Source organism: Xiphophorus couchianus, chromosome 1 (genome assembly GCF_001444195.1).
Source record: "Xiphophorus couchianus chromosome 1, X_couchianus-1.0, whole genome shotgun sequence".
Classification (NCBI taxonomy): domain Eukaryota; kingdom Metazoa; phylum Chordata; class Actinopteri; order Cyprinodontiformes; family Poeciliidae; genus Xiphophorus; species Xiphophorus couchianus.
In genome coordinates, this window is record NC_040228.1 from 17219314 (window position 1) to 17244025 (window position 24712).

General features: G+C 37.4%; 1 protein-coding gene across 2 annotated transcripts in view; it reads right to left on the reverse strand.

The window, feature by feature from the left end:
• LOC114144954 (ELKS/Rab6-interacting/CAST family member 1-like) overlaps positions 1-24712 on the reverse strand; it is a 160576-nt gene that overhangs the window by 58320 nt on the left and 77544 nt on the right. Inside the window, exons 14-15 of one of the 2 annotated variants that reach the window (XM_028018226.1) lie at positions 22989-23135; positions 16026-16186 (exon numbers count right to left, since the gene is read on the reverse strand). In XM_028018226.1, the coding sequence (XP_027874027.1) occupies positions 16026-16186; positions 22989-23135 (308 nt within the window). The remainder of the gene's footprint in view (positions 1-16025; positions 16187-22988; positions 23136-24712) is intronic. The other variant, XM_028018232.1, reaches the window with a different exon arrangement.

Consider the following 24712-nt stretch of genomic DNA (forward strand, 5'->3'; position numbering starts at 1 on the left):
ATTGAATTGCTGGTTCACCAGTTAGTGTGAATTCCCAGCAGAAACATTCCCTTACTTTGAAAGTACAGTTATTATTACCTGCAATAACGTGGAGAGTACAAACAAGAGCATAGCAGACACAATGAAAAGCTTGTCATGAAGGTATTTCTTGCACTGGTGAGATTGTGTGAGAGTAAGTCTATATACTTGATGAAGGTATGAAAATTGACGTTACAAGTGCAAACACAAGAGCAGATAAATGCAAACTCAAACAAGAAAGAGGAAAAGAAAGTGCCCTGTGATCACTGCTGCAAATAGAGAACATTCAGTTTCTGCTGGTATTGTTAAAGAAATCAATCCTTAGAAGCAAAAAGTCATACACTGACTTTATTCACCTATAAATACAGACTGTCACAAGAGCTCAGTTGGACCTATAACACACCTGTGCAGGAATTCCAGCATGACTCTTTTTTTTTGTTTTGTTTTAATAAAAGTCCTGTGGTAGTGTGCAGTTACATGCTGCTGACAGAGCCGCTGATGTCCAGATAGACAAACACACCCATCCAGGTTGGCTCCCTCAGTAGTTTACATCACAGTTGTTTTAACAATGGCACCCACTGAGTCCTTTTGATAGCCACATTTAACAGTTTGTGCTACAGCCTCCCTACTTCATTTCCTCGCTTTTTGAGAGTGTTCATTTTTTGGAACCTTATTGTTGTGGTCATTTATTTTAAATGTTGTAAATTGTTATTTCTATCAATTTAGTTTATCTTTGGGCAGTTAGAATATACTTAAGTTAGTTTTGAACCAAAATCTGTAATTATTTTTTATATTGAAATTGCTTAGATTACTTTGGTAACCGTTAGACCGTCTCATTAATTTAAGTGATTAAAAACACACTGGCTGGATGGATGTCTATTGTTTGGGCAAATGTCCAGTTTGATGACGGGAGGTTCTTGTAAAATTCATTTTTTTGACTACTTTTTGAACTTGAAACAACAGATTAAGTTCATTTTTGTTTTCATTTAAGTTGTAAGAGATTTTTTGTAATTATTTTGTCTATATTTTTTAAGAAATAAAGCTTTTTTTTTTTCAAGTCGGAAGTGCGTGCAAGAACCAAGCCACCTGTGTTACCACCCACAACCTTTGTTGAAAATTTTCAGCTTTGGAACCTAGGAGGCTGCGACATTTAAAGATTTTGTTAGCAATTTGGATGTCAACAATGGGGAGAGGATATTATGCTATATTGACTTTTTTGAGCTTCATATTATGTTATTATATCATCAAAAACATAAAAGTGTTGCTTTGACTCATTCATGCATGTTTGAGAAATTGTTGAGTCTCTTGTGGCAGCCATTTTAAGGTGCTCATACAATGATTTTTTTACACTTCTTTAACAGGGTTGCCAAAAGATCTATGGCACTGCATGTATATTTTGGAAATAAAATGTATCTGTTAAGATATTTTCCATGCAATTTCCAGCTATTAATATCCAACACCTACCAGCTTAAATCAAATCTGGACTCAGTTTATGCAGATGACATACTTCTTTCCCTCTGAGCAGAAGATAAAAACTGACTCTCAAGCTCTCTCTGGCCCTGCTGATTTTTTTTTTATCCATTTGCAGATATGTTTAGATGTGTGTGCAAGTGTGTTATGATTAACTTGAACTTGGTATAAGTCTCAGAGTCTGCTTCTCATTTTAGATCCAAGACGCAACATTTAGGTATGATTTTTTTTTTGTTGATTTACAGAATAGTTAGAATATTTTGCACAAAAATGCTGGAAAAAAAAGGGACACAAGTCCACCCAAAAACTAATCAGACAAGGAAAGAAAATGCTCTTGTTTTAGAATCCAGCACTTCATATTTTCAAATGGAGAAAAAAAGCTGAAGACCACCGCAGTGCTAAAAGAGATCCAAAATATATGATGGTGTTCAGACACACTTACAAACATTTTGACATAAAAAATCTGTCTGTGTCAAAGAGCAGAAACACAGAAAGAAGGTGATGACCATATGAAGAATACAGTTTAGTAAGCAAAAAAGAAATGTTTATTGACCTTTTACCAGCAGTCATGCATTCAGACATACCAGGATATTGCTTGGAAGTTTGAGGAAACACTGGCACAAAGAGATTTCTCACTGACGTGTCTTGATAGCTGCACTGTGGCCTGCGTGCAGACTCATCCATTTGTGTTTCTTTGTATGTGTGCATGAATGCTTTTGGTGTTTATCCTGTTTGTGTGCTTTCTGGGCCAACACATCTGTATGCACGCACATGAGTTTATCGCGCATTGAGTCCTCAAAGTGACATGTTGGGACATTGAGGTTAGGAAGCAGACAGTTTTAAGTCTGATAAACAAATCACGCCAAGAGGAGGATCTAAACAATATGCCACAATTGCTTTATTACTCAGTGTTTGCCCAAGGTGTCGTGTTACTAATATCCTCAGCACCGTAAAGCCCTCTCCGGTTCAGTTCTGTGTGAGTGTTTGCTCTGGCAGAGGCTCCCCAGTGACTGGTTATATTGGACATGCTCAAACAAAGCCAAACACACAGCAGGAGCCGCAAGCAATTAGGGCTGCCACAGTGCATAACTCCTCTCTGAACACCCCCTTGGTTTCCCCTTGCCACTCTTTTTTTCCCTCAACCACACATTTCAATCTCCCATAAAACATCAAAAGCGCAGATTAATTCATCAGTTTCAGCAATATATGTGCTACCATCCTGTGTGGCATCAGTAGCCAAAATACTGTTTGTGCTAATCAGTAAAACTTGACCTTTTAATGATGTAGACAGTTATGTTGCTGACTGGGACACGTATGTTTTTGAAAGCTATCGGGCAGTTTTACTGTGTGAATAATTGCTAAAATTTGAGAAGGTGGTGTTCTTATTGGATGGTCAGTGTGTCCCATTTCATCCTTTCTTTGACCAAATATTCTGTTTTCCTATGGTTGAATTAAAATCTGTTTTACTAAAATGTATTCTTGATTGAATTTAAAGGTCTTCATAGTTTACTCAGAAAACCTAAAAAAAGGGGAGGAAAATATGAAACTTAAACCAAACTCAATATTTCCACTAATTTCTAAAGCTAAGTAGTATTTTTAAACTTTAAATTTGACTGACAGAAATAACTCTTTGAGTCACAGCATTTGGTCCACCTTGAATGCTGCTATGATTTTAATGATTCAAATTACAGTTTTTGTCATAAGTGATCATTCATCACCACAGATAATTACAAGCAGACTTGTTCACCACAGAGGACTTTTGGGAACTTTACAATCATTAATTTTGTACTGGGTGGTAATTTAACAAGTTCTGCATTTGAAATGCATCATCCTCACTCTTTGGCAAATTTCGGTTCCATTCCTGACTGTCTTGGACATATTTTTTTCAGAGATGAAAAGGAATATTGCCATGGTGCACTACAAGCTAAGAAAACGTTAATTATTATGTCCTTGAAGACGTTTAACTTTATAATTTTGATTTCAGACTGAACTCTGCACAGCACAGATGATTAAGACGTAGGCACTTGACAGAGCGAAGCCTGGTTACAGACTGATAGACATTCAGTTTGAATTACATCCTCTGGAGCTTGAGCACAGGGTCATATCTCACTGCCTGTGGCTTGGACAGTAGACACCGTGAGGATCTGTTTCAAATCAAAGCAAAGAAAAATGGGTAAACCCAATCTGACTCAACCCTCCTAACCACCCCAGTCCCTCTGCATCTCTATCTTTTGTCTTTTTTTGCTGCTTCTCACTTGCTGTTTGTAGGTGTCTCTTGGACTTTCATCATAAAACACCTCATATCTGAGACTTCACTTTCTATAACAAACAAAAATGTATGGGGACAGGATAGAAAAAACAACAACAAATGTTGCAGATGTAGGGCTGTGGGCATTATGCATGTGCCATTCCCGTGCTTTAAAATTATGCATTCCTATATTTCATTGTTTGTATGTGTTATTAATTTGTCAGGCCATTCTAAAGCACAGCCCTTGTCCCTAGTTTTTTTTTTCTTAACCAAGACATGACCTTTATTTTAAAATATACCTGGAAATGTTGAATTCTCAAGCCAAAGTGATAAAGCCATAGCAATGTGCTTTAATGAATCAATTGCTGTGTATGTCAATATGTCTGCCTCAAGTTTGTACACTTTTTGTTTAAGAGCATTGTATTGCTCTCTTTTTACAAAAACACATGTTCTTTATGGGTTGGCTAATGGAGCAGAGTTCTTCCTGTGTGTGTGATGTGGTTTACAGTCGTTTGAAGTGTTCAGGAATCCTTCATAAGCTCGGACCCCAAGCTTGTCTTACCAGATAAAGGTCTTTGTAAAGAAGACAATCAACCGTTTTTTAACTTAATAGAAATCTGTGTCCCTGTGAGGCAGGGTCTGTGCTTGTGTATGAGAGTGTATATAAGTAACTGAGCCCTTGTTCAAGTGTGCACCAGTTCCCTAATTCAATCAAGAGTGTAACCCAAGGCCAAACACACACATTTGATTTCAGTAAATGCTGAACCCAAAGACCTGTGGCTAAAAGGGATCAGAGACATGTCAGATACGTCAGTGCCAGTTATTGTAAGATTGCGTTTGTATGCAGTTGTGTGTCAGTAGGGGGTGGCAACATGAGATATAAAGGAGATTTCACTTTTGTCTTTTTCCTTTTTGATTTCTCATAGAAACTCCATCAAGTGTAACAAATGTATATTTAAGATGCACGCATTTAAGCACACTCGTTTAGCTGGTGGTATTACAGTCCTTTGAACGGCTGGTTTTGTTTACTTATGGGCTCAAGGCACAGTAAGTCCATGTCTTAGCTATGCGTGGGATTTATTGTTACATGCCAGAAATGCTGCTCACGTCAGGCTCCTCCAAAATCCTCCCCCATCTTAATCAGGCATGTGAATGATACAGCAGCTTCTTTGAAAGTCTGACTTTTGCAAACTTTAAATCTGAACTTCTACGCACTTATGATACTGATGTTAAATGTAACAGAGACTAAACTGATGCTAAGTAAATAAAAATACAAAACTTTACCTCCACCTCTCATTTTAACAAACCCATGACCCACTGAATGAATGAACCATGAGTGTGACGTCCGATCACTGAACCAGAACTGGATTCTTAGATGGAAACAAATGATCTCTGCAAAGAAACTTGGATAATACAAACAATTCGGAAAATCAACTTTTATGCCATAAACAGGACAACATTATCACACCACTTTCCTTATCATTCAAAAATTGAGAAATGGTCTCCGATTATATAGATTAGGTTAGTATACTGACCAACATCCTCAAATCCATTGCAACAGACTAGGAAGCTATAAACAAGGATGTCATTTTCTCCAGATTAAAATTACTGACTGGAAACATGATGCAAAAAATTTGTATTTACTCCACAACCTCACTTTCAAATACGGTTTCTCTAAACTAAAGCCTTCCTTTGCCTGGCTGGGTTTATTTAACACTGTGAGATACAAAATATTCACAAAATTCATTTTCATAAATGTATCTGTGGACCATTACGGTTGGTGGGGATTGTATGTCAAAGCATCCAAAATATTCACAAATGAAAATGAAGGATGAACTCCTAAAGATATATTATCAAAATTAATATCTTCAGTTATTAATGATTCACATGTCAGCATCAAGGCTGTAGGTTATGATAATGTTTAGGTAGACCGATTCTTGTTCAGGCTTTAGTAACTGCATGCTAAAAAACACATTGTGCATCTGAAATTGGATGGAAAGATTAATTTCTCAATATCAAGGTTTTTTTTTTTGTTAAACTTAACCTTTTTTATGAAAACACTTTGTGCCTGAAAGTAATGCAACTGTTTTGGTTCACACTTTCTTAAACAAATCTTGTTTCTGCAGTATTTTTGCTGTTTCTTTAGTGGTAACCAATTACGTCCCTATGCAATCTGTTTCATTCATACAAACCTCACAGATGAAGAACTGCTCCAAATAAACTGGTTGTTATGCAAAGATTTGACGCTTACTGTAAATAATTGTCTTTTTCAGTTTGTGGATATTTTTTTTCTCTGTGCTTTTATTTAATGGCCTTGCTCGCTATTTCCTTTTTTCTTGGACACCAGTTCTAATTTCATTAAAACCAGACAAAAGTTTTATTACACAGTTGTTAAAGTTAACAGTCTATGTGTTACTTATGAATGCTATATTCTTACCGCAAACAAGTAAGACAAAGTAAAACTTTTCTTTGATAAAATTGAAAACCTTAATAGAAACTTTTACTCTGTCTTTTTTATTTTCTCTTTTGCGGTATCCTCATTTGTTTTTGATCTCAGTTTTTCTCTATTCTTCATAGCTGTCCTACATTTTGGAGACCCAGTGGCCTGAAGATACTGGCCATTTTCTCAATATGTCTCAATTTAGCTGAAAACAAGCCCCAAAGCAAGAGCAAGAAAAATCATCACATAATTGCTGACCCATTATTTCATTATTAAAAGCTATTATGTCCCTCACTTTGCTTGGTGTATGCATACGTGTGTGTGCATTGTCTTCCTCTTGTACACACACAAACACACACAAAAAAAATCATGTATTCACATGTTTTCCTTTGCACAAAAACACTTTTAATGCTCATAAGTAAGAATATGCGCGTATACCCATCCAAACTTGTTCAGGCTGTTTTCTAGCTCTGCCGAGAAGTACATAATGATAATTACAGTTTGGGTCTACATCCCAGAATTAACCAGATGAGACACAAACACACACAAATTCCCTAAGTGCCAGGGGCTGATTTGGTGCATGTTGACTGTTGTGCAGTATTGGAGCAACCCAGAGCTGGGAAATGGCCCATTCAGCTATTGTTCTCTATTAAAAACTCATGGGGACCATCAGAGTTACAGTGAGAGATGTGCTTAGCCAAAAACCTGCAAGTAAAAAATCCACAATGTTTAAGCATTTACTAACGGTGCTGTGTAACGTTATGCTGCACTTACTAGAGGAAGTCAGGTGAGACTGAGTAGAATTGTAGTTAAAGAGTCTTTTACCTGATCTGTATCATATGAGAAAGAGGGGGTAACAGAGATGCAGATATGGGCAGATGAAGGTAAACACATACTTTAACTCAGATAAGGACTGGAAAAGAAACAAAGGAGAAAAAGCATGGCCTGGGTTCAGGTGTGTGTGCAACCACAGAGACTTGGAACTGTTTACATTGTGTGAAAAAATGCCAGTCAGCTCTGCTGAATCACTTGTGTGGGTATACCAGTATGTCATGTGCCTATAATTGGTAAACCGTAAAGGCATTTTACTAGGCCACCACTTTAATGGCTGTTTTACACAACATCTCCAACAACATACAGATGCATTTTAATGCAACCCATCCCACTTTGTGTCTAAAAATTACTCAGTGCACTTTCTATTTGCATTTTTAATCAACTCCTGATGTTCATTTTCTAGACAGGCTATGTACTTGCATATTTACCAAAACTTAGATTTTACTTACTGGCCAAATCTCTAAGCAGTTATGTCTACAGGTTTTGAGAGTGACAGAAATGTTATTTTTCACAAACTTTGCTGGTTCAGTAATCTCAGGTCTTTTTGACAGATGTTTCTTCGACATGGTTACAAACATTTCATATGTTTCAAAGGGTGTCATTGAGAAATACATAAAGTTTGTGTAAAGCTCCAAGAGTTACTCAACAGAAAATCTATTGCAGGATGAAAAACATGAGAAAATGTGGAGACCATGTAAACCCCAAGCAGAAAGCCCTCTTCTTAGGATTTTAATCCAGGACATTCCAGCTGCAAGGGCAGCGCAAACAATTGTGCCACCATGCAAAGAACACATTTTAAGGTTTATTTTCTAGCTTTAGAACAACAAATCAATGAAAACACTTTATTAAATGGAAAGCACAATATCAAAGCATTTTAGTACATCTATTTAAAAACAGTGCTGAATTAATTTTAGCTCACGCTTATTTAGGCCACTGTGGAGGAAATGAAAGCTCTGGAGCCATAGGGTGCAGATCCCTGCCTAAGTTGAATCACCTTAAAAGAACTGTTTCAGTTCTTGTTGAACTTTCTTTAGTACCCCAAAGGTTTCATTACATCAATTTAACTGGCTGGATAAATTGATGTACCCAGCCAGGTAAGTGATTGATCATTTGATAAATAGTCCCCTTTGCTAAATGGTTATCTTACAAGCAGCTATATCCATGCCAGGAAAGCCCTTTAGCTCCAACATTCTTGCCTGCTTTGATTATACGATGTTTAACGAAAGAGTGGTTTAAAGCTCCACTTCTCTTTAAAATAAGCAATGAATATCTTCTCATTTAATCAGGATCACAGAATAATATTAGTTACCCTGATCCTTTCATTGGATCTTTACTATCAATATGCTACAGGTTTTATTGGCAGGACTAAAACATACTGCAGGTCTTATTGGTTACATTAATTCCTTAAACTTTGCAATTAACTGTATAACATTTGATCACTCTTCATAGCAACTTAGACTCAATACAAATTACCATTATAAAAACTTATGTTGTAAAACATTTCTCTCCTTACTCGGCCTTCTCTCCTTTCCTTTGGTGACCCTGAGGGCAGGACTGTTGTTTAGAAGGCCATCACTAGTTCCATGTGGGTGGTGTCTTGGACTGCCTCTTTATGGCTACACTGCCTACTTAATCAATTGCCCACTTGCGCACACACAAACATTCCAACTCACAATCAGTTTTGAGGCAAACTTGGGAGTGTTAACCTCCCTGAGGCCAATCACAGTTGTTCTACTCAAGGGTTCTATGTATAAACGACCAATTGACTTGAATATGGTTTGTGTGTTAAAGTGCAAGTACGTGCATGTGTATTTACGACTGACACTAATTAGCAAGGCTACTGCACTTACTTCCTCAGAACAATTTCCTGTGATAGCAATTATTAGGTATGTGTGATAAATTCCAGGCCTTCTTCCAGTTGTCTGGAGATAGAACAATGGAGAAAACACACAAAAAGGGGCGGGAGTGTATTTAATACCTAGAGGAAGTTAAGGAGGTTGGTTGTTAAAGAGGTTGGTGTCAACGGAGTGATGAGGTAAAAAAAAAAGTCAGATGAGCCGTTGAAAGAAAAATGTTACCAAAGAGGGTAACTTAGCACAAAGTTAAAAGGGGATTCCACATGTAGCATCTTTCCATCATGTTTTAATGTGGCGCCTCTTCTGTCAGTTGATGCAGTGATTCTGCTTTTGTGTGTCACAAATACTCAATTTCTACAATGTCACAGATAAGCTTAATAAAACTCTTGCAAAGTAAGGTGTATTTGTGATTAGCTGCAGCTTTATGGTGAACTCCTGATGCACTGCTTATCAACAGCTGCATGAGTAAAATCAGACACATTCAGAGGAAAAAGAAAAGCCACGTTTGTGAATTAACATCTATCGGGCTCTTTTTCTTCTGCTATTCTTGGTGTGGTGTAATGTTCATTTTTTAAGGGTGTCTGCTAATGTTTGAAGACAGAACTGCAATCAGTATGGAAAAATATACTTAAATAGTTTCCAGAATCATTGGGTTAAATACGTTGCTCTGTGCAATTTCTTGTAAAATGGTAAGTGGCTTGTACTTGCACTTTTACTTACTTCTGTATCTAGTCCAGAGGACTCCAAAGTGTTCCACACAACATTCAGCCATTCATCCACACATTCACATGAATTAATTCACTATGTTGATTGTTGGTGGCAAGCAACATACAGTAGTAGCCACAACTGCCTTGGGGCAGTCTGACAAACTAAAACAAGCCTGTCTTATTGGACTGATACAATAAGATTCAAGTATTATGTAGAAGTCACTTCTTCATAAACTTTACAAAACAAAGACTTAGAAAAACCAGTTTCCAAATGGTCAAGTCATCCATTCACAAATAAAAGGGAGAAAGGGAGATAAGGGTGGTGCTGGACATAGCACTGACATAATAACATACCTATAGGCCGGACAGCTGACACACACGTTGAATGTAAACATGTGTGTCATAGGGCAGGGGAGCCTAGACAGACATGATGAATGACCAGAGGTTCCCACGAGGCGACATACACACACAAATCTGCATGAAGAGGGAGGAAGGTGATGTGTGGTCAGCCCCTCCTCATCACAGCAACACAGAGAATCCCATTCACAAGCTGTGGTGTGACCCTCTGTGTCTCATCATTACTTATGAAAACAATTGCACCGTGGTACCAGTACTTGTGTGCATGTAGCTATGTGAATGCCTATGAGTGTCTGCATGTATATGCTCTATGCCTACGACTGGATTATTTCATGAATACCAAGAAGCTGGTAGGCAGATTTTTAAAAAATTGTCCTCTGCAGTACAACATTGTTCAGGATTATATACTGGAATGTTTTTAGATGCAAACGTGGTTCACTATGTGTGTGTCCAGGCTGCATACATGTAAGAGTTTGCAAGCTCTTCGTGTGTGTTAGTGTGTCTGTGTGTATCAAGGCCCCTTGGAGAGATCAGTGAGCGGGGACATGACCTTACCAGGATAGCTGGTCTCTCTGCCTGTTTAGTCAGAGTAACCATGGCGATGGAGCTTTGCAGACAGGATGTCTACATGGGGGATTTTAAAGTCATAATGTTGCTACTCCTTTGAGCTTTGTTATGCCATAAAATAGTGTAACTAAATGGCTACATGAAAATATAATGAACACAACTTAATTTGGGGTTACAGTTTAAATCTCATTTCATTTCCACTGTGTAAAATATTTGATTTTCCTTTGGTACAAATTATATTTTTAGTGAATAGCATCCGAGTGCCAAACTGTGCAAAAGCACTGACCAGCAATAATTCTATGAAAGGCAACTTAAATCTATAACAACGGTCTTTAACAATGCAAACCACTTCTTTATGATGCAACATACATAAGCAAGACCTGTATTTGTGTAAAATACTTATGTTATTTAGGTATTGGTCAAGACTATTGGTCAAGATTTGATGCATCCCACATTGTTGTACAACAAAAAAGGCTATCTTTAGCTTTTTCAGCCTCTACTATCAAGTACAAACTCAATTGTAGAAAAGCATTAAAAGTCAAAATAATTGTTTTTATTCAGTTTGTACCTCCATTTTTAGGAGAACTTTACCGTAGCAGAAAGACCATTAAAGAAAAAATGTTTAGCAGAATTTAAATCAGTGGGCAATATTTTGAAGAGAAAGAAACAGCAGTGACCATAAATTGACAGAGCCAGCGTGGTAGGCCCAGGAAATGCTTTAAAAACCTGTCTGCCAACTATCTTTAGGAGCTACATGCAAGGACAACAACAACACAAGGACAGAAGAAGATTAAAGTGAAAGACATGTTTGTAAATATACAGTATGTTTATTTTTCTTTGCCTCTCCTTCTTAGTAACGCAGTGTAGTTAAAGAGCATACCTATAAAACCATATGAAGTTTCGATAAGTCATAATGTATTATAGATAAAGACTACTACTAATTGTTGCTTTAGTTTATTTTCGCAAGTTGCAAATTGACTACACATTTCTTGTTGCCATCGACAAAGTCTGAACATACTGTAATTCCGGTTGGGTATTTGACCACCCTCTGAGTCCTTGGCAACAAGTTGGATTGCCAAAGTCCAGGTTTTAAAGACAAATACACAATTTTTAATAGGCGTGAGTTCAGTACTTTGAGAAGGCCTTTAATGATAGCCTGCCATATACATTGTAAATCATGGTTTGATGTGTTTTGGGGATCATTGACCAGTCAGGACAACCAGCTCTGTCTAAATTTCAACTCTTGAAACAAACTGTCAACCTCGATAAAATGGGAATTGGTTGGGAAGTTCAAAAATAACCCAGGAACATAATATTAAGTTTGACTTTACTGGAACACCAGTGTCACAGTCCAAAATGAATTGAGTTTGAAATCACAGGATACCAGTTTAAAAAAATCCCAAACTTTAAACCAAAATGGAAGAGTCAAGCAAAGTCTTTCAAACCCTAGAACATTGTACCAACTCTTTAACATGGTGGTGGTGGTCGCAGTATACTTTGGAAGAGTTTTTCTTCTGCCAGTAATATTTAAAACAAAGTTGGCTGAATGATGAATCAAAGGCCCTCCGCCAGGACGATGTCCTCAAAATTCCTTAACTTCACCTCAAATCAACAGCAAGATGACTGAAAGTTGAACTCATTGAGAAAACACACCAATTGAAATAACAGCAACAATCCAGCTAAGAGGAGTGGTCAAATGTCCAGCCAGAAATACATCAGAAGCTTTTGCAATTCTCAATTAATGCACATCTCGTCAGTGTTATACATCATAGGACCTACTAACTGGTGTAAAAAAAAGAAAAAAAGTAGCATTTTACATTAATGTAAGTTTTGCTTATCTTCCATCAAAGAACATTAGTATTTTGACACAATTACACTTTTCTGTTGACAACTAGGTTTTTTGCAATGTAATCATTTGCTGATGTGCTGTGTTCAGTCATTCTTCTCAATACCCGTCCTTGTGTCATTTTATGCCAGCCACACTTTGCTCCCTCCCACACTTCACAGCTCCCCACAGTACTCAACATATTTTTCATCTAACACTCTCTCCATCACCATCCTCCCTACTTTCCCTACTACATCATCTTTTTTCCATTCCTTTACAACTTTTGCCCATGCACTATTCTACAAGTTATCTTGTGCTAAGTGTTCAGCTTTTCCTATAATTCCTGCATGTTATTATACTAAGCATAACTAACCTCTACCCTCTTTTTTTCTTGTTTTACCATCTCCATTTATATCCCCACCTTTTTTCTTATCAATTTCCATCGTAAAATGTAAACACAAATAAGCTCACCCACGTTTTCAACGTCTGCATAAGGATTAGCTTCAGAATTTGCGATGTAATGGCATGAAGTGTTATCCAACTCTGACTATAGAAACATCTCAATGATGGACTATTCAAAACGTCCTAACACATCATTTCTCTATTGCGCACCTACACCCTGTGACCCCAGAATTATTTAATGAGTAGCTCCTCAGGAGACCATCCGTGTCTGTGTGTGTGAACACTGTACAGTACGGTGGAAACTTAATCTGGTGTGGGGTGATAGAAGAGACCCGGATTGCTCCTTATACATCAAGCCTTCAGCTCCATATCCGAAAACGATAATAATAAGGTCTCTCTAACATTTACACACATAGACACACCCCCACACACATAAACATTGGGAGCTAAGAAAACCCAGCAGGCCATGAGAGGATATTGAATATGATTTCTCTCTCCTTGTCTCTTTTATTCATTACCAGTGTTGAAAAGCCAAAAAAAATATATATATTCTCTCTCTCTCCTTCTGGCTTACAAGCACACACACACACAAAAACAAAAAACACACAGGCTCATACAGAGCCTCCCTTGCTTGCTGTGGAACATACCTCACACAGTTTGCTTCAGTTGACCTAGACAAATGCCACATTATAGAGGAGAGAGAAAGAAGAAAAGGAAATAGAGAGAGAGAGAGAATCCTGGCATTCTGTCAAACTTCTATCATGATTCCTAAGATTTGGAATACCTCAGTTTGTACAGCCCCTTTATTCTATCCCATTCACTCTGCCCTGTCCTCCTTCATTCCTGCATTTATTCCTATCTATCCCTCTTGCTGCCCCTCTTTCTCTGCCCTGTGTCTTTCCTGCTTAGCTTTCTCTCTGCTAACTTGGGCCAGAGCTGTGCTGTGGGGAGTATAGCCCAGTTTTCTTTAAAAGCAAAAAGCCACAGTTTGTGTAAGTATGTGCATGTCTGCAGACGTGAGTGATTACATGCGAGTTCCACTGAGGTTGTGCATAGATTTTGCATGCGTATCTTTGTGGGCCATTCTGTCTCACGAAGCTTTGCCCCCTCGCGATTCAACAGTTCTTTAATCCTCATCATCAGTGACCCCAAACCCCCAGCTTCCAACCTCTTCATGCACATAGAATACAATGCATAACAGACCACACACACTCTCATGCCCCCCTTCATTAACTCTTACCAGTTTAGACTAGGCAGAGGCTCGAACACAAAGGGAAAGATTCCAATAGACTTTGTTGCTGTGTATGTCAACCAACCATCACACTAAACGTCTTCCTCTCAGGCATTCTCTGATGGTAATACAATACTAGCGTAAGCACAGTGCCATACAACAGCATGGATGTGTTTCACATGCTGGGTCACAAAGCAGTTCTGTTGGAGACACCTTGAGCACAGATCGTGTCTTTATTATTTAAAAAACATGCTTCCTGATTAACATTCCTGGTAAAATTAGATGTCGGAAATCAAAACAGACAGGAAGATGGTTTGTATTACAACAGAGACATGCATAGGGTATGCTTTTGGCAGCTGCGCTCTCTTCTAACAGACACAAACACCCCCTCACGCACACACACACAGGGCAGAAGTACTACCCTGTGTACACATTCCTTCAGTATTCTGTGTGATCAAAGCAGCATAATGGACTTTAAAAGTTGTCTTTTCATGGTACACGTGCCAATGTTCTCTCTACTGTGGCTCACATTAAAAGCATTTCTCTGCAGCACATGACAAGCAGATATGTGGTTTCTTAGTCCTTTAGTCAAATAACTCAAAGCACGTAACACATACCCACTGACATACACACTCACACATGGGAATCTAGACAATTCTGGACAGTTTTTTTTTTTTCCTTTTTCTGGTTAAGTTCTGCCTCTGGCTCTCACTCCCTTTCAGTGAAACATATAAGTAAAAAAATCCTGCATGTGTAAACAGGTGACGCAATAAAAGTTTTGAACACAATATTTATATTGTATTATATTTTTCTTTTTAAAAAAAATATTAAAAGCATGGTGTTACTTTGTAATCAGCCCCATTTACTCCGATATCCCAAAATAAAATCCATTGCAATAATTGCCTAGCCTGGTTAAACCCAGCCCCTTGAATTACACTTTGCTTCATACTAAGGATCGTCTCTCAACTTTCGAGTCGCTGCTTCTGGAGAAAGTTCATAGCACAGGTGGTATAATCTGATGACTAGAACATATTATGCATTCCACAAATGTGGTTTCTATGGAAAAACGACAAGATGAACTGTTGAAAGAGAGACTAAATAAGTCCCCTTTGCAGTTTGCCTGACTCCATGAAACAAGGTGCTCAGGTAAGATGGACTAAAAATAAAACTTTTTGGTCAACATGCAAAACAACATGGGAGAAAATATTTTGAAAATAAAATTTCCATTGCAAAGAATTGTGGCAGCAGCGCCATGCTGAGAGATCATTTTCTTTAACACAAACATGGAGGCTGGCTTTTTTTGAAAACAAGTATGGTAAAATTAGTATACAGAGATGTGCAAAGCTGGTAGAGAAATACTAGTAACCGGTAAATAAGGGTGCTGAATATGTTAGTAGTTGCTTTACAGAAATGTGGAAAACAGGTTTTCAAAAACATCCATAATTTTTCTTGCACTTCACAACTATGCATTACTATTTGTTGGTGTATCTCAAAAGAATCTTTAAGCTTGTTAATTGTGGTAATAAAATAACATAATGCATAAAAAATTGAGAGGTATTGATACTTTTCAAAGAAGTAGCATATGTAGTATATAACTGTTTGCAAGCTAAAAGAGGGGAACTAGGTCAGCAGTGAAAAATAACTAATAATTAGTAACATGTATGCCTTTAAATACTGTGTTTCCCATCTCTGGTCCCCAGGATTGACTGCCCTGGATGTTTGAAATGTTTTTCTGCTTCAACAAACCTGATTTAAACTGATGGGTCATTAATGTCCGTCTGTTGAACTTGATGACATGCTGAGAAGGAAATTAAATCATTGAACCAGTTATGCTGAAGCAAGAATACATTTAAAAGTGGAAGAACAAAAAGGTCTAAAGATAATTGTACAGGGGTCCAAAAAGCAACCCAACATCCATCATTTAGTGTTAGCTTGAAGCGGTTTAGGTAGGGATTTACAGTGTATATATATATATATATATATGGGTCAGAATGGTGTGTTGGACTTGTAATATTTTGATACAAACTGACCTAAAGTGGAAGGTAATGTACTTTCAGCTGGTGAGCTTACTTCATCTCCAGAATCTCCTCCAGCTGTTTACGTCTCTCCTGCCGCAGTTGGTTGAGGTGTCCATCTCGTTCATGTAGGCACTTCTGAGTGGAGGACAGACGTACTTTAGTGGCATCTAGCTCCTGGCGAGTCTTCTCTAAAGCTCCCATCAGCTCCTCCAACTATTTAAAGGGACAACAGGTTTATAGGTGTTAGAACTTCCCACAATAGCCATATTGCTATGTTCTAAAGTGATTAATTTAGTGGCTAAAGTTGAAGCCCGTTTCACCCTGTGGTCTTCATTTTTCACTCGTAAGAGTGTTTTTAAGAGGCAGGGTGTCCCAGGTATTTCTGTGTAGCAGTGCAGAGCTTAATGAACTTTAAAAATAGAGCACATTTGGACATGAAGGCATAGGAGCCTGCTCTGTTATCTATTTTTGCCTATAATGTGTTCCAATTTATAATGAAAAAGGAAAGATGAATTATTTCTTAGTGTAGATGTTTCTTGAACACAATTTCTATCAGTTCTTCACCAACATCAGAAAAAAAAAACAATAATTCAGTTTAGGAATATAAAACAACTTTTACACAGGACAAGTAAATATATATAAATAACTTTTATGACTGCATTAGTCTTCTTGATATAACGTCCAAAGGATTGGTGGTGAGTTATCTGTAGGAAGACCATGGAAAAGGGGATTCAGCCCAACTCATTTATTTTATAGTAAAGCACAAAAGATCAGTTTTGCCCCCTCACTGCATGTGGGCTGAGTGTAGTAAAGCCTGTGAGTGTTTAAATGGTTAAGATGAGATGAAATGACAGCATAAACATGGAAATCAATGGACAGTCGACATCTTGAAGGAGGCAAAATTGGCATGTTCAATGACCCTTGGGATGGAAACAACTTTCCCCTCTACTTGCTTCCTTTCACCACTTATTTCATCTTCCTCATAAGTATGGTTCTACTTCAGGGCTACTGAAGATAATGTTCAAGCTCTCAAGTGCATCTCCTTCCTCTGCACACTCATGCCCTCCAGCCATGTGAACCTGTGTGTCCAAGCAGAGTGCCTGATAGACAGGATGTGACCTCAGGGCATCTTTATCCTAACACAGGAAGGGGTCTAATTGCTCAACAACAGTTACTTCACAATAGGATGCAGAACTAGTCAAGATGTTCAGATAAAAATAAAATAGTGTCTCATTATCTTTATTTGACTCTGTTACTTTGAAGATTTATTATACAACAAACCTAAAAGACAGTCGTTTGAAATTTTGACTAAAAGAGATACAAAGAAAAAAGAACCAGAAGGATAGCATTTAGAGGAACAACAGCAGGGGTCAGACATGAAAAAGGCAAAGGGCATCTTTTATGAAGGAGCCAAATCGTTCACACATTTTTTTGGGACACTGTCTATGTTCTCCAGCTTTCTAGGTGTGTTTCACAGATGTCAGATAATGTGCTTCCCGATTACTCATGAATATCACATATGGAACAATATTTCAAAGATAAGACTGTAAGCAAATACCAAGAATCTTAATGGAAGAGAAAAGTTAAGAATTTTTATTTCAGTTTATCAATTAACCACAATAGTTCCACCGTATGATGCAGATAGACATGTGGCTGTGTGAATTTAAATTATGGTAAACAGGAAAAACTGTCTTAATACCTCTTGAACTTTTTTCACATTGTGTCAAGTTAAAAGCACAACTTTCCCTGTACGTTAGTGGGATTTGAGGTGACAAACAAAATTAAAGTGGGGCATACTTATGATACGGAAGAAAAGTGGCATGTGGTTTTTAAAATTTTCTCAAATTAAAATCTATGCAATAACTTCACTTGAAATTAGTGAATAAATAGAGTCAATGTGTACAGGCCCAGCCCAAGACTCCATAGGGCCCTTAGCAAATTTTGTTTGGGCGTCTTCTATTTCTGTAATAATGTAGATTGCTGCAATCAACAGTCATATGATTAGATCATTAGCACACCTGCTATATATTTATTTTATCTCTGACAGTGCTATTTACATTATATCCAATATCACTAAGTGATGGTAAAAGAAACAACACAAAAACTAGCATGCACTGGACTTAAGATGGAATACATACACACATATTCATGACTTATTTTGATTAAATTAATTCTTTTAGGTGTAATTCCAAGAGCTAAAAGTTAAGTTTATACTGAGTCTTTCTGAGAATATGGACCAGCGATGAGCTTATTCTGTGCCTTCAAATAATGTTGACAGTGCTTGTGGTGAAGATTCACAACTTATAAATTGATGTAAAAATTTTAGCAACATAAATTATCATGCTCAGCAGCAAACACCATATCTACAACTACACCTTAGAGTAGCCCATTGAAATATTAATCCAGCAGCCATGCAGCCTGAAGTAAAAACATTGTGTTAGACAATGTCAAACATTGACAAGTTTTGCTTATTGTTATCAAACTCACCATTTGGAAGCCAAAAAGCCTTGAAAGTATATAGGGCCAACAACGAGAATCAACTCGTTTAAAGTCAAAACTTAAGTTTCATACAAACACAAAAACGCTAGCATAAATGTTTGGCTGTTGAACAGGATCGTTCAAGGTCGCTATCAAGCTAATTTTCTATTAGCAGGTCCACACATTGTTCTGATAAACATTACATTACCAAGTCACATGCAAACATACACTTATCTTGGCTTTTTTTTTTATTGTTCCTCTGTCTGTTCTCTCGTCCTGAAGGATAAGTCCGTTTTTGCGAGATTGTTTTGTTTACACCATTGCTTTGGAGATTTGGATGCGCACTGCACATTGCACGGCAGCTCATATTACCGGTGAAGCGTTACCTACCGCAGCCACGAGGGGGCCCCAAGAGCAATAATTTTATTTTCTCCTTTGGCTCATATAAGAATGATTTCTACATGTTTACATATAATATTGTTAATTTAAAAAGAAAAATCACAACTTTATTATAAAATTGTGCGTTTTTGTTCAAATAATCACATAAAAATAATCACTAAATAAAAAATAAATTAAAAAAACATCATTACCACTTAGGGGCACCCTTAGTGGCCCCATAGCCCTAAGCAGCCACTTTGTTTGCTTGTGCCTTGGCCCAGGTCTGGATGTGTACATAATTCAATCTCAGCAGATAGCTCCACAAGACCGGAAGTAATTTATTCCAGAAATGTGCTACCTTGGCAGGCAACCAGTAGACAGCACTACATAGCAGCAGCATTAAGAGCAGCTTTACTGATTAATTATTATTTTTAAATAAATTATTTTTTCTTTTCTCTGCTCTTCAGAAGAACCAGTTCAGTGTATAGCAATAGCATATCTTTAAAATATAGTAAACACATAATTTGTGTTGCCCAGAGCCATACGATGATGATGATGATGATGATGATGATGATGATGATGTGTTGATCATGTCATCAGATCACATCGTCATCATTGTTATATATCTCTAGCATAAATTTGACCCGTTCCCCCAAAGGCTCCTTCTATTGCGCACATTTGCCAGAAATGGCAAAAAAGTGTTGGTAACAAGATGAAAGCTTGAGTATAGGCAGATGTGTACTTGCCAGTAGGAAAATGACCCGGAACAAATAACAAGGGTCACAATAGAATGGTTCAGATCAAAGCTAATTCATTTGTGATGATGAACAAGTCAGAATCTATACATTAATCTACTAGCAAGTTTGTGTAAAGACTGGAACTTTAATCTTTACATACCTCTCTTTTGACAAAGTCTGAACTATTTTGCAAAGAAAAAGTAGCTAAAATATAAATAGATAATGTGCAATGTTGATAGAGATTTGCCCCCAAAATAGTTGCAACTGTAAGTCAAAAGTGGTTCTACAAAGAATAACTGAAAATAATGAATCCTTTATTCCATTTCAATAAAATATAGTGGAACTGATGTTCCACCATGTGTCCATAGCATTAAATCCCAAAGAAATATAATGAAGCTTCTGTTTGCAGCATAGAAGAGTATAAAGAGGTTTATTTTACAAAGGGTTTTTTTTGCAGGCCTCAATGAAAGTCAAGGTTCACACATTTAACTTGATTTAGATGTACCTCCACGACTGTCAGTTTTTAGCTTTTCTCCTGCCAGTCCCTCATTAGTGCACCACCCAGGGTGGTTGTCATTGCACAATCACATTATTAATAAGAAATACAATGAATTTTAGGAAAAATTAGGGACTTAATCTGCTTAGGGGTGATCCTATGCGTGCTAATTTAGCTCAACTTCAAGAAAAGGCTCTCCAACCAAACTAAGGCTGGCTAAGGCTAGTACACTTTAGTTGATAAGCTGATTGAGAGCTCAAAGGTAGGGACCAAATCCCTCTGGTGCATTCATGCCATGTTCCTGGTTCAAAGGCCTAGTTCAAACGCCAAAGTGGGAAATCGACAGAAAATGCATTGGGAAGGCATCGTGGACATAATGGCATGAGACAACTTAAGAAGGCCAATGGGAAAGAACAAGAATGGATGGTAGAGGTGATTTCATGAGAAAGAAAAAAGCTGAAAGGGGTAGAGACAGAGTGAGAGACTTAAAGGATTGGGGTGTGAAGAAAAGTGACCTGGGGCATTACCCATGTTACATTTCATCAGGTCAGGCTGACAGAAGATTTTCAGCTCATTACACATCATGAGACTGGTTATTCTGGGACAGAGGGAAGAAAAAAGAAGAAAATCAAACAAAAAGGGAGGGTGTGAGAGAATGTGAGTTTAGTAGGGCACTCTGAAACAGTGCCAGGGTCAGGTGATCTTTCTGACAGACGTGATTCGTTTTCTGTTCTGTAATCACGTTCCTCTCTTTTCTTTCTGAAACATTAGAAAAATGTAATTCATCAACAACCAGTGAGCATCAGAGTCTGGGCATCTATAGTGAGATGGATGCCTTTAACTTTTTAACATTTTGTTGGACTACAATCACAAGTTACAATGTATGTTTTTTTTATTATTATTTTGTGTGATTAATCAAATTAAAGTAGTGCATTATTATGTAAGTAGAAAAAAAATGAGATATTCTTTCCAGAGTTTTATTTTTTTGTTTCTTCTTTTACTAATAAAGATATTAAAAGTGAAATAAACTTTTGTTCAATTGGTCATTGCTTTTTGCTGCATTTACAGGCGCCACTTTTGGGACTATGCCTCGATCAATGCCCAACGTGGTTTTTTATTTTATTATGCTTTACTTTCAAAACTGCTGAAGCTCAGCAAATTAAAAAAAGAACATTTGTGAATTGAGGTCTGCACTTTCATAGAGTCATTTTAACATTAAATATTTGCTTTGAGGTAAACCATTCTATTGTAGCTTTGGGTGAATGTTTAAAGTTATTGCCCTGGCAGAAAGTAAACCCCTTAAACCAAGTCAAGTCTTTTATAGCTGCGACAGACTGGCGACCTGTCCAGGGTGTACTCGGCCTCTCGCCCGGAACGTTAGCTGGAGATAGGGACCAGCGCCCCTCCTGACCCCACTAGGGATAAGGGTGTTAGAAAATGGATGAATGGATAGATGGAAGTCTTTTATAGTTTTCTTTCAGTGAAGCCTTATTGATAGCTTTGTCTATTCTGCTTCAAAAAAAAAAAAAAAGAGAGAATTTGCAGAAAATAATGCTTACACTGTCATGTTTTATTGTGATGATGGTCTGAAGGCAATTAGATATTGCCTAGTTTAGAGGTATTTCTTTAGGCTTCACATTTACACACTAATATGTGTTGATCTATTATTTACATCTGCAATATGTCTAAGTGAAGAAGTTCAAGGTTTAAGAGTATTTTTACAAAGCACTGTAAATTGCTAGTGTGACTACATGGCTCCTTATTTTCTTGATGTCTAGAAAAGTTCTAAAATTGTGTAAATAAAAAGCAAGTTGACTGGGACTTTTGAAGTCACTGGGAGTTAATGTCTCACAATTCATGCTCTCTCTTCTTCACATGAGTTAACATGGGTAAACGCTAAATAACCTACTTCTTCACATGCAACAAGTTCCTCAAAACTGCTTTTCATTTCTTTCCGACTTCTCAGTGGATTAAAATATTGTTTAATATACACAGTATCCAGGCTGAACGTAAGTTGAGCGTGAAAGTACGCAAACGAGGAAAAAGCAAGCCACAGTTAACATTGGCTCTGGCTGGATCTTCTAAACTAAGTCTGACCTTCTCTAACTTGGCTCTGCTGTCGACCAGTTCTCTTTTTTCATGTTTCAAGCTCTGGTAGAGAGTGTGCTTAAAGAAATACAGACATATTTCTACCTCATAATGTTAGTTCTAGTTTTAACCACCGTTAGCTCTCAAATTACTTGTGGCACTCATAAGTAATGCAAGGTCATTCTCATTCAAATGCGCACTCACACCGAGAGGAAACATGCTCCCTTGCCCTGTTTCTTTTTCCCACCGCAGACACACCTACACTCACACGCACATTCAAAAGCACACACATTCATTTTTCTTTCTTTTTTTTATTGCCCCACATTAAAATGTAGAGCAACCAGCTGGCAGTCGGAAAAATAGACAAACAGCAGGACATGCATGTTTAAAAAAGGCAGACCAGTCTGCAAACCTAAAGTCGGTTTGCTGGAAAAATACATATCATATTTTGCATACACGCGAATGAACCTCATGTTCAATGTGCACATATTTCCATGCGGACACATTTTACAAAGGAAAATAAACCCAGACCACTTTGATTATTCCAATTTGATTATTTGCTTTAGAATTTCAGTTACGAGCAAAACACGACAAAAGCTTATTAAAAAAATAACAACAAAAATAAAAACCCATAGCTAAAAATTATTTTGGCGTAACACTATATCGCACAAAAGAGTTACGGTTCTCCTGTTAGGCTGCAGATACACATGTAACCGCAAGGGGGATGTTGTTAAGTTCATGACACTAACTAAGTGGCTTTTGAAAAGATACTGTACATGAGGCTGTGTGCATTTATAGGTTTGTGGTCCACCATAAGTGTGTGCCCCATCATATAAACCTGTCTTTGGGCCTGAACACGGGCGGCTTCCTCCTGCGCCCAAAGGGCCTCCCTAAGCGCCGAGGTGTTCATGGTATCCCTCAGAGTCTTCTCCAGCTCCATTATCCGCTCCGCCGTCTCACGCATGGCATCCTGGGAATTGCAAAGCTTGACGTGGAAGAGGGAGAAGAAGAGTAGGTTTCGGAAAAAAAAGAAGCAAAAACCAAAGACAGAAGTTTTGTTTTTTTAAATTGCTTTGAAATTTGGTCTGAAATTATTTTGAGCTCATTTTTCTGCAACATTGGTTAGTAATGCAGAAATCATTTTACCAGTCATTTGAAATTTGTTTTTGCGCTGATGGTTGATTGGCTAATAAAATACTGGAAAAAAAAGAAAAGTTTTCTGTCTGCACCTTTTTAGTTTAGGAGAAATTTAGTAAGAGTTCCACATTCATGGATATATCCTACTCCTATCTTTTGATTATGCTTTGTAAACGGTCAGTTCCAGACAAGAATTCTTACATGTAAAGAAATGCTTTCTCACAGAATCATCTTTTACATCTTAAATGTACCATAATTGCATGTTGTTGAGAACAGAGTCAAGAATAAAACGATGTCACACAATGAAAATTTTCCACTATGATAAAAACCCCTAAGTACCTAATCATAACTGGATATACTCTCAGCAGAGTGTGTAATTCTTTTCTCCATATTCCTTCACCCATGGTTAGTCGTAACCCAACCACAGCATACGGTAAGTATTTTCCTCCGTCTTCTTTTTTATTGACAAAATAAAAAGAGAGTGATTTTCATGGTCTCTTCCAGTTTTTATTCCTCAGCCACATTTTAGACCTACGAGTAGACTGTTTGTAGCAGATACAAACTGAACCACCAATTACAAGAATAATACTGTTACATGTTGGCTGAATATTTTTATGCACTTCTGGAAGTCACAAGTTAAGAGTTTTATGTCTATTGGTTCAACAGCAAACAAGCACACACACTTCCAGGGTAAAATTTGCAATTTTGTAATTGTCACAGACAAACAAAATAAAATAAATAAATAAATACAGCTAATTACAATTAGCTGTAAGAGTTGCTGAAGTAACTCTTCAAACTGTAATTTCTGATATCTTGCTGAAAGTTGCACTCACCAATCCTAAATAAAGATCACCAGAACCAAAGTGGATAAATGGGAATAATCTGCTTCTCCACAATCTAAATTTATGACATGTAGTTGTTAGATCACAAAAAGAACCAGAAATCGGCACATAAAAACATGATGGATACTGTTTTGCAGTTTTAGTACTAGTGAAAGACAACTGCAGAAAATCTCTAATAATTTTCTTGCTTGCTCTCATGTAAGACATCTGACTTGTGAGTGTGGGTGTGCAGATCACACTGTGGGCTTCCACTCAGACAGTTTGTGTGTGGCCTGTTTGACACCTATGGTGAGGGCAAGAAAATGATCCTTCTCCACACTGGTTGATGGAACCGTGAAGAAAAACCCGGAAAAGAAAAAATAAACCACCTGATTTTTTTTTCACTTTTTTACTTTCTCATTGATTTTTAAAGTATTGATTTGCTTTTATGTTCACACGTTCACACTTTTCTTAAAGCGGCATATAAGCCTTGCTGTCTTGTGTGGATGAAGAATCCTGAGCAAAGTGCAGGGGTTTCTGTCCAGGTAAGTTGAATGACAACTAAAATGTCTGAAAGCTCTTGGAAACAGGCTAAAATAAAAAT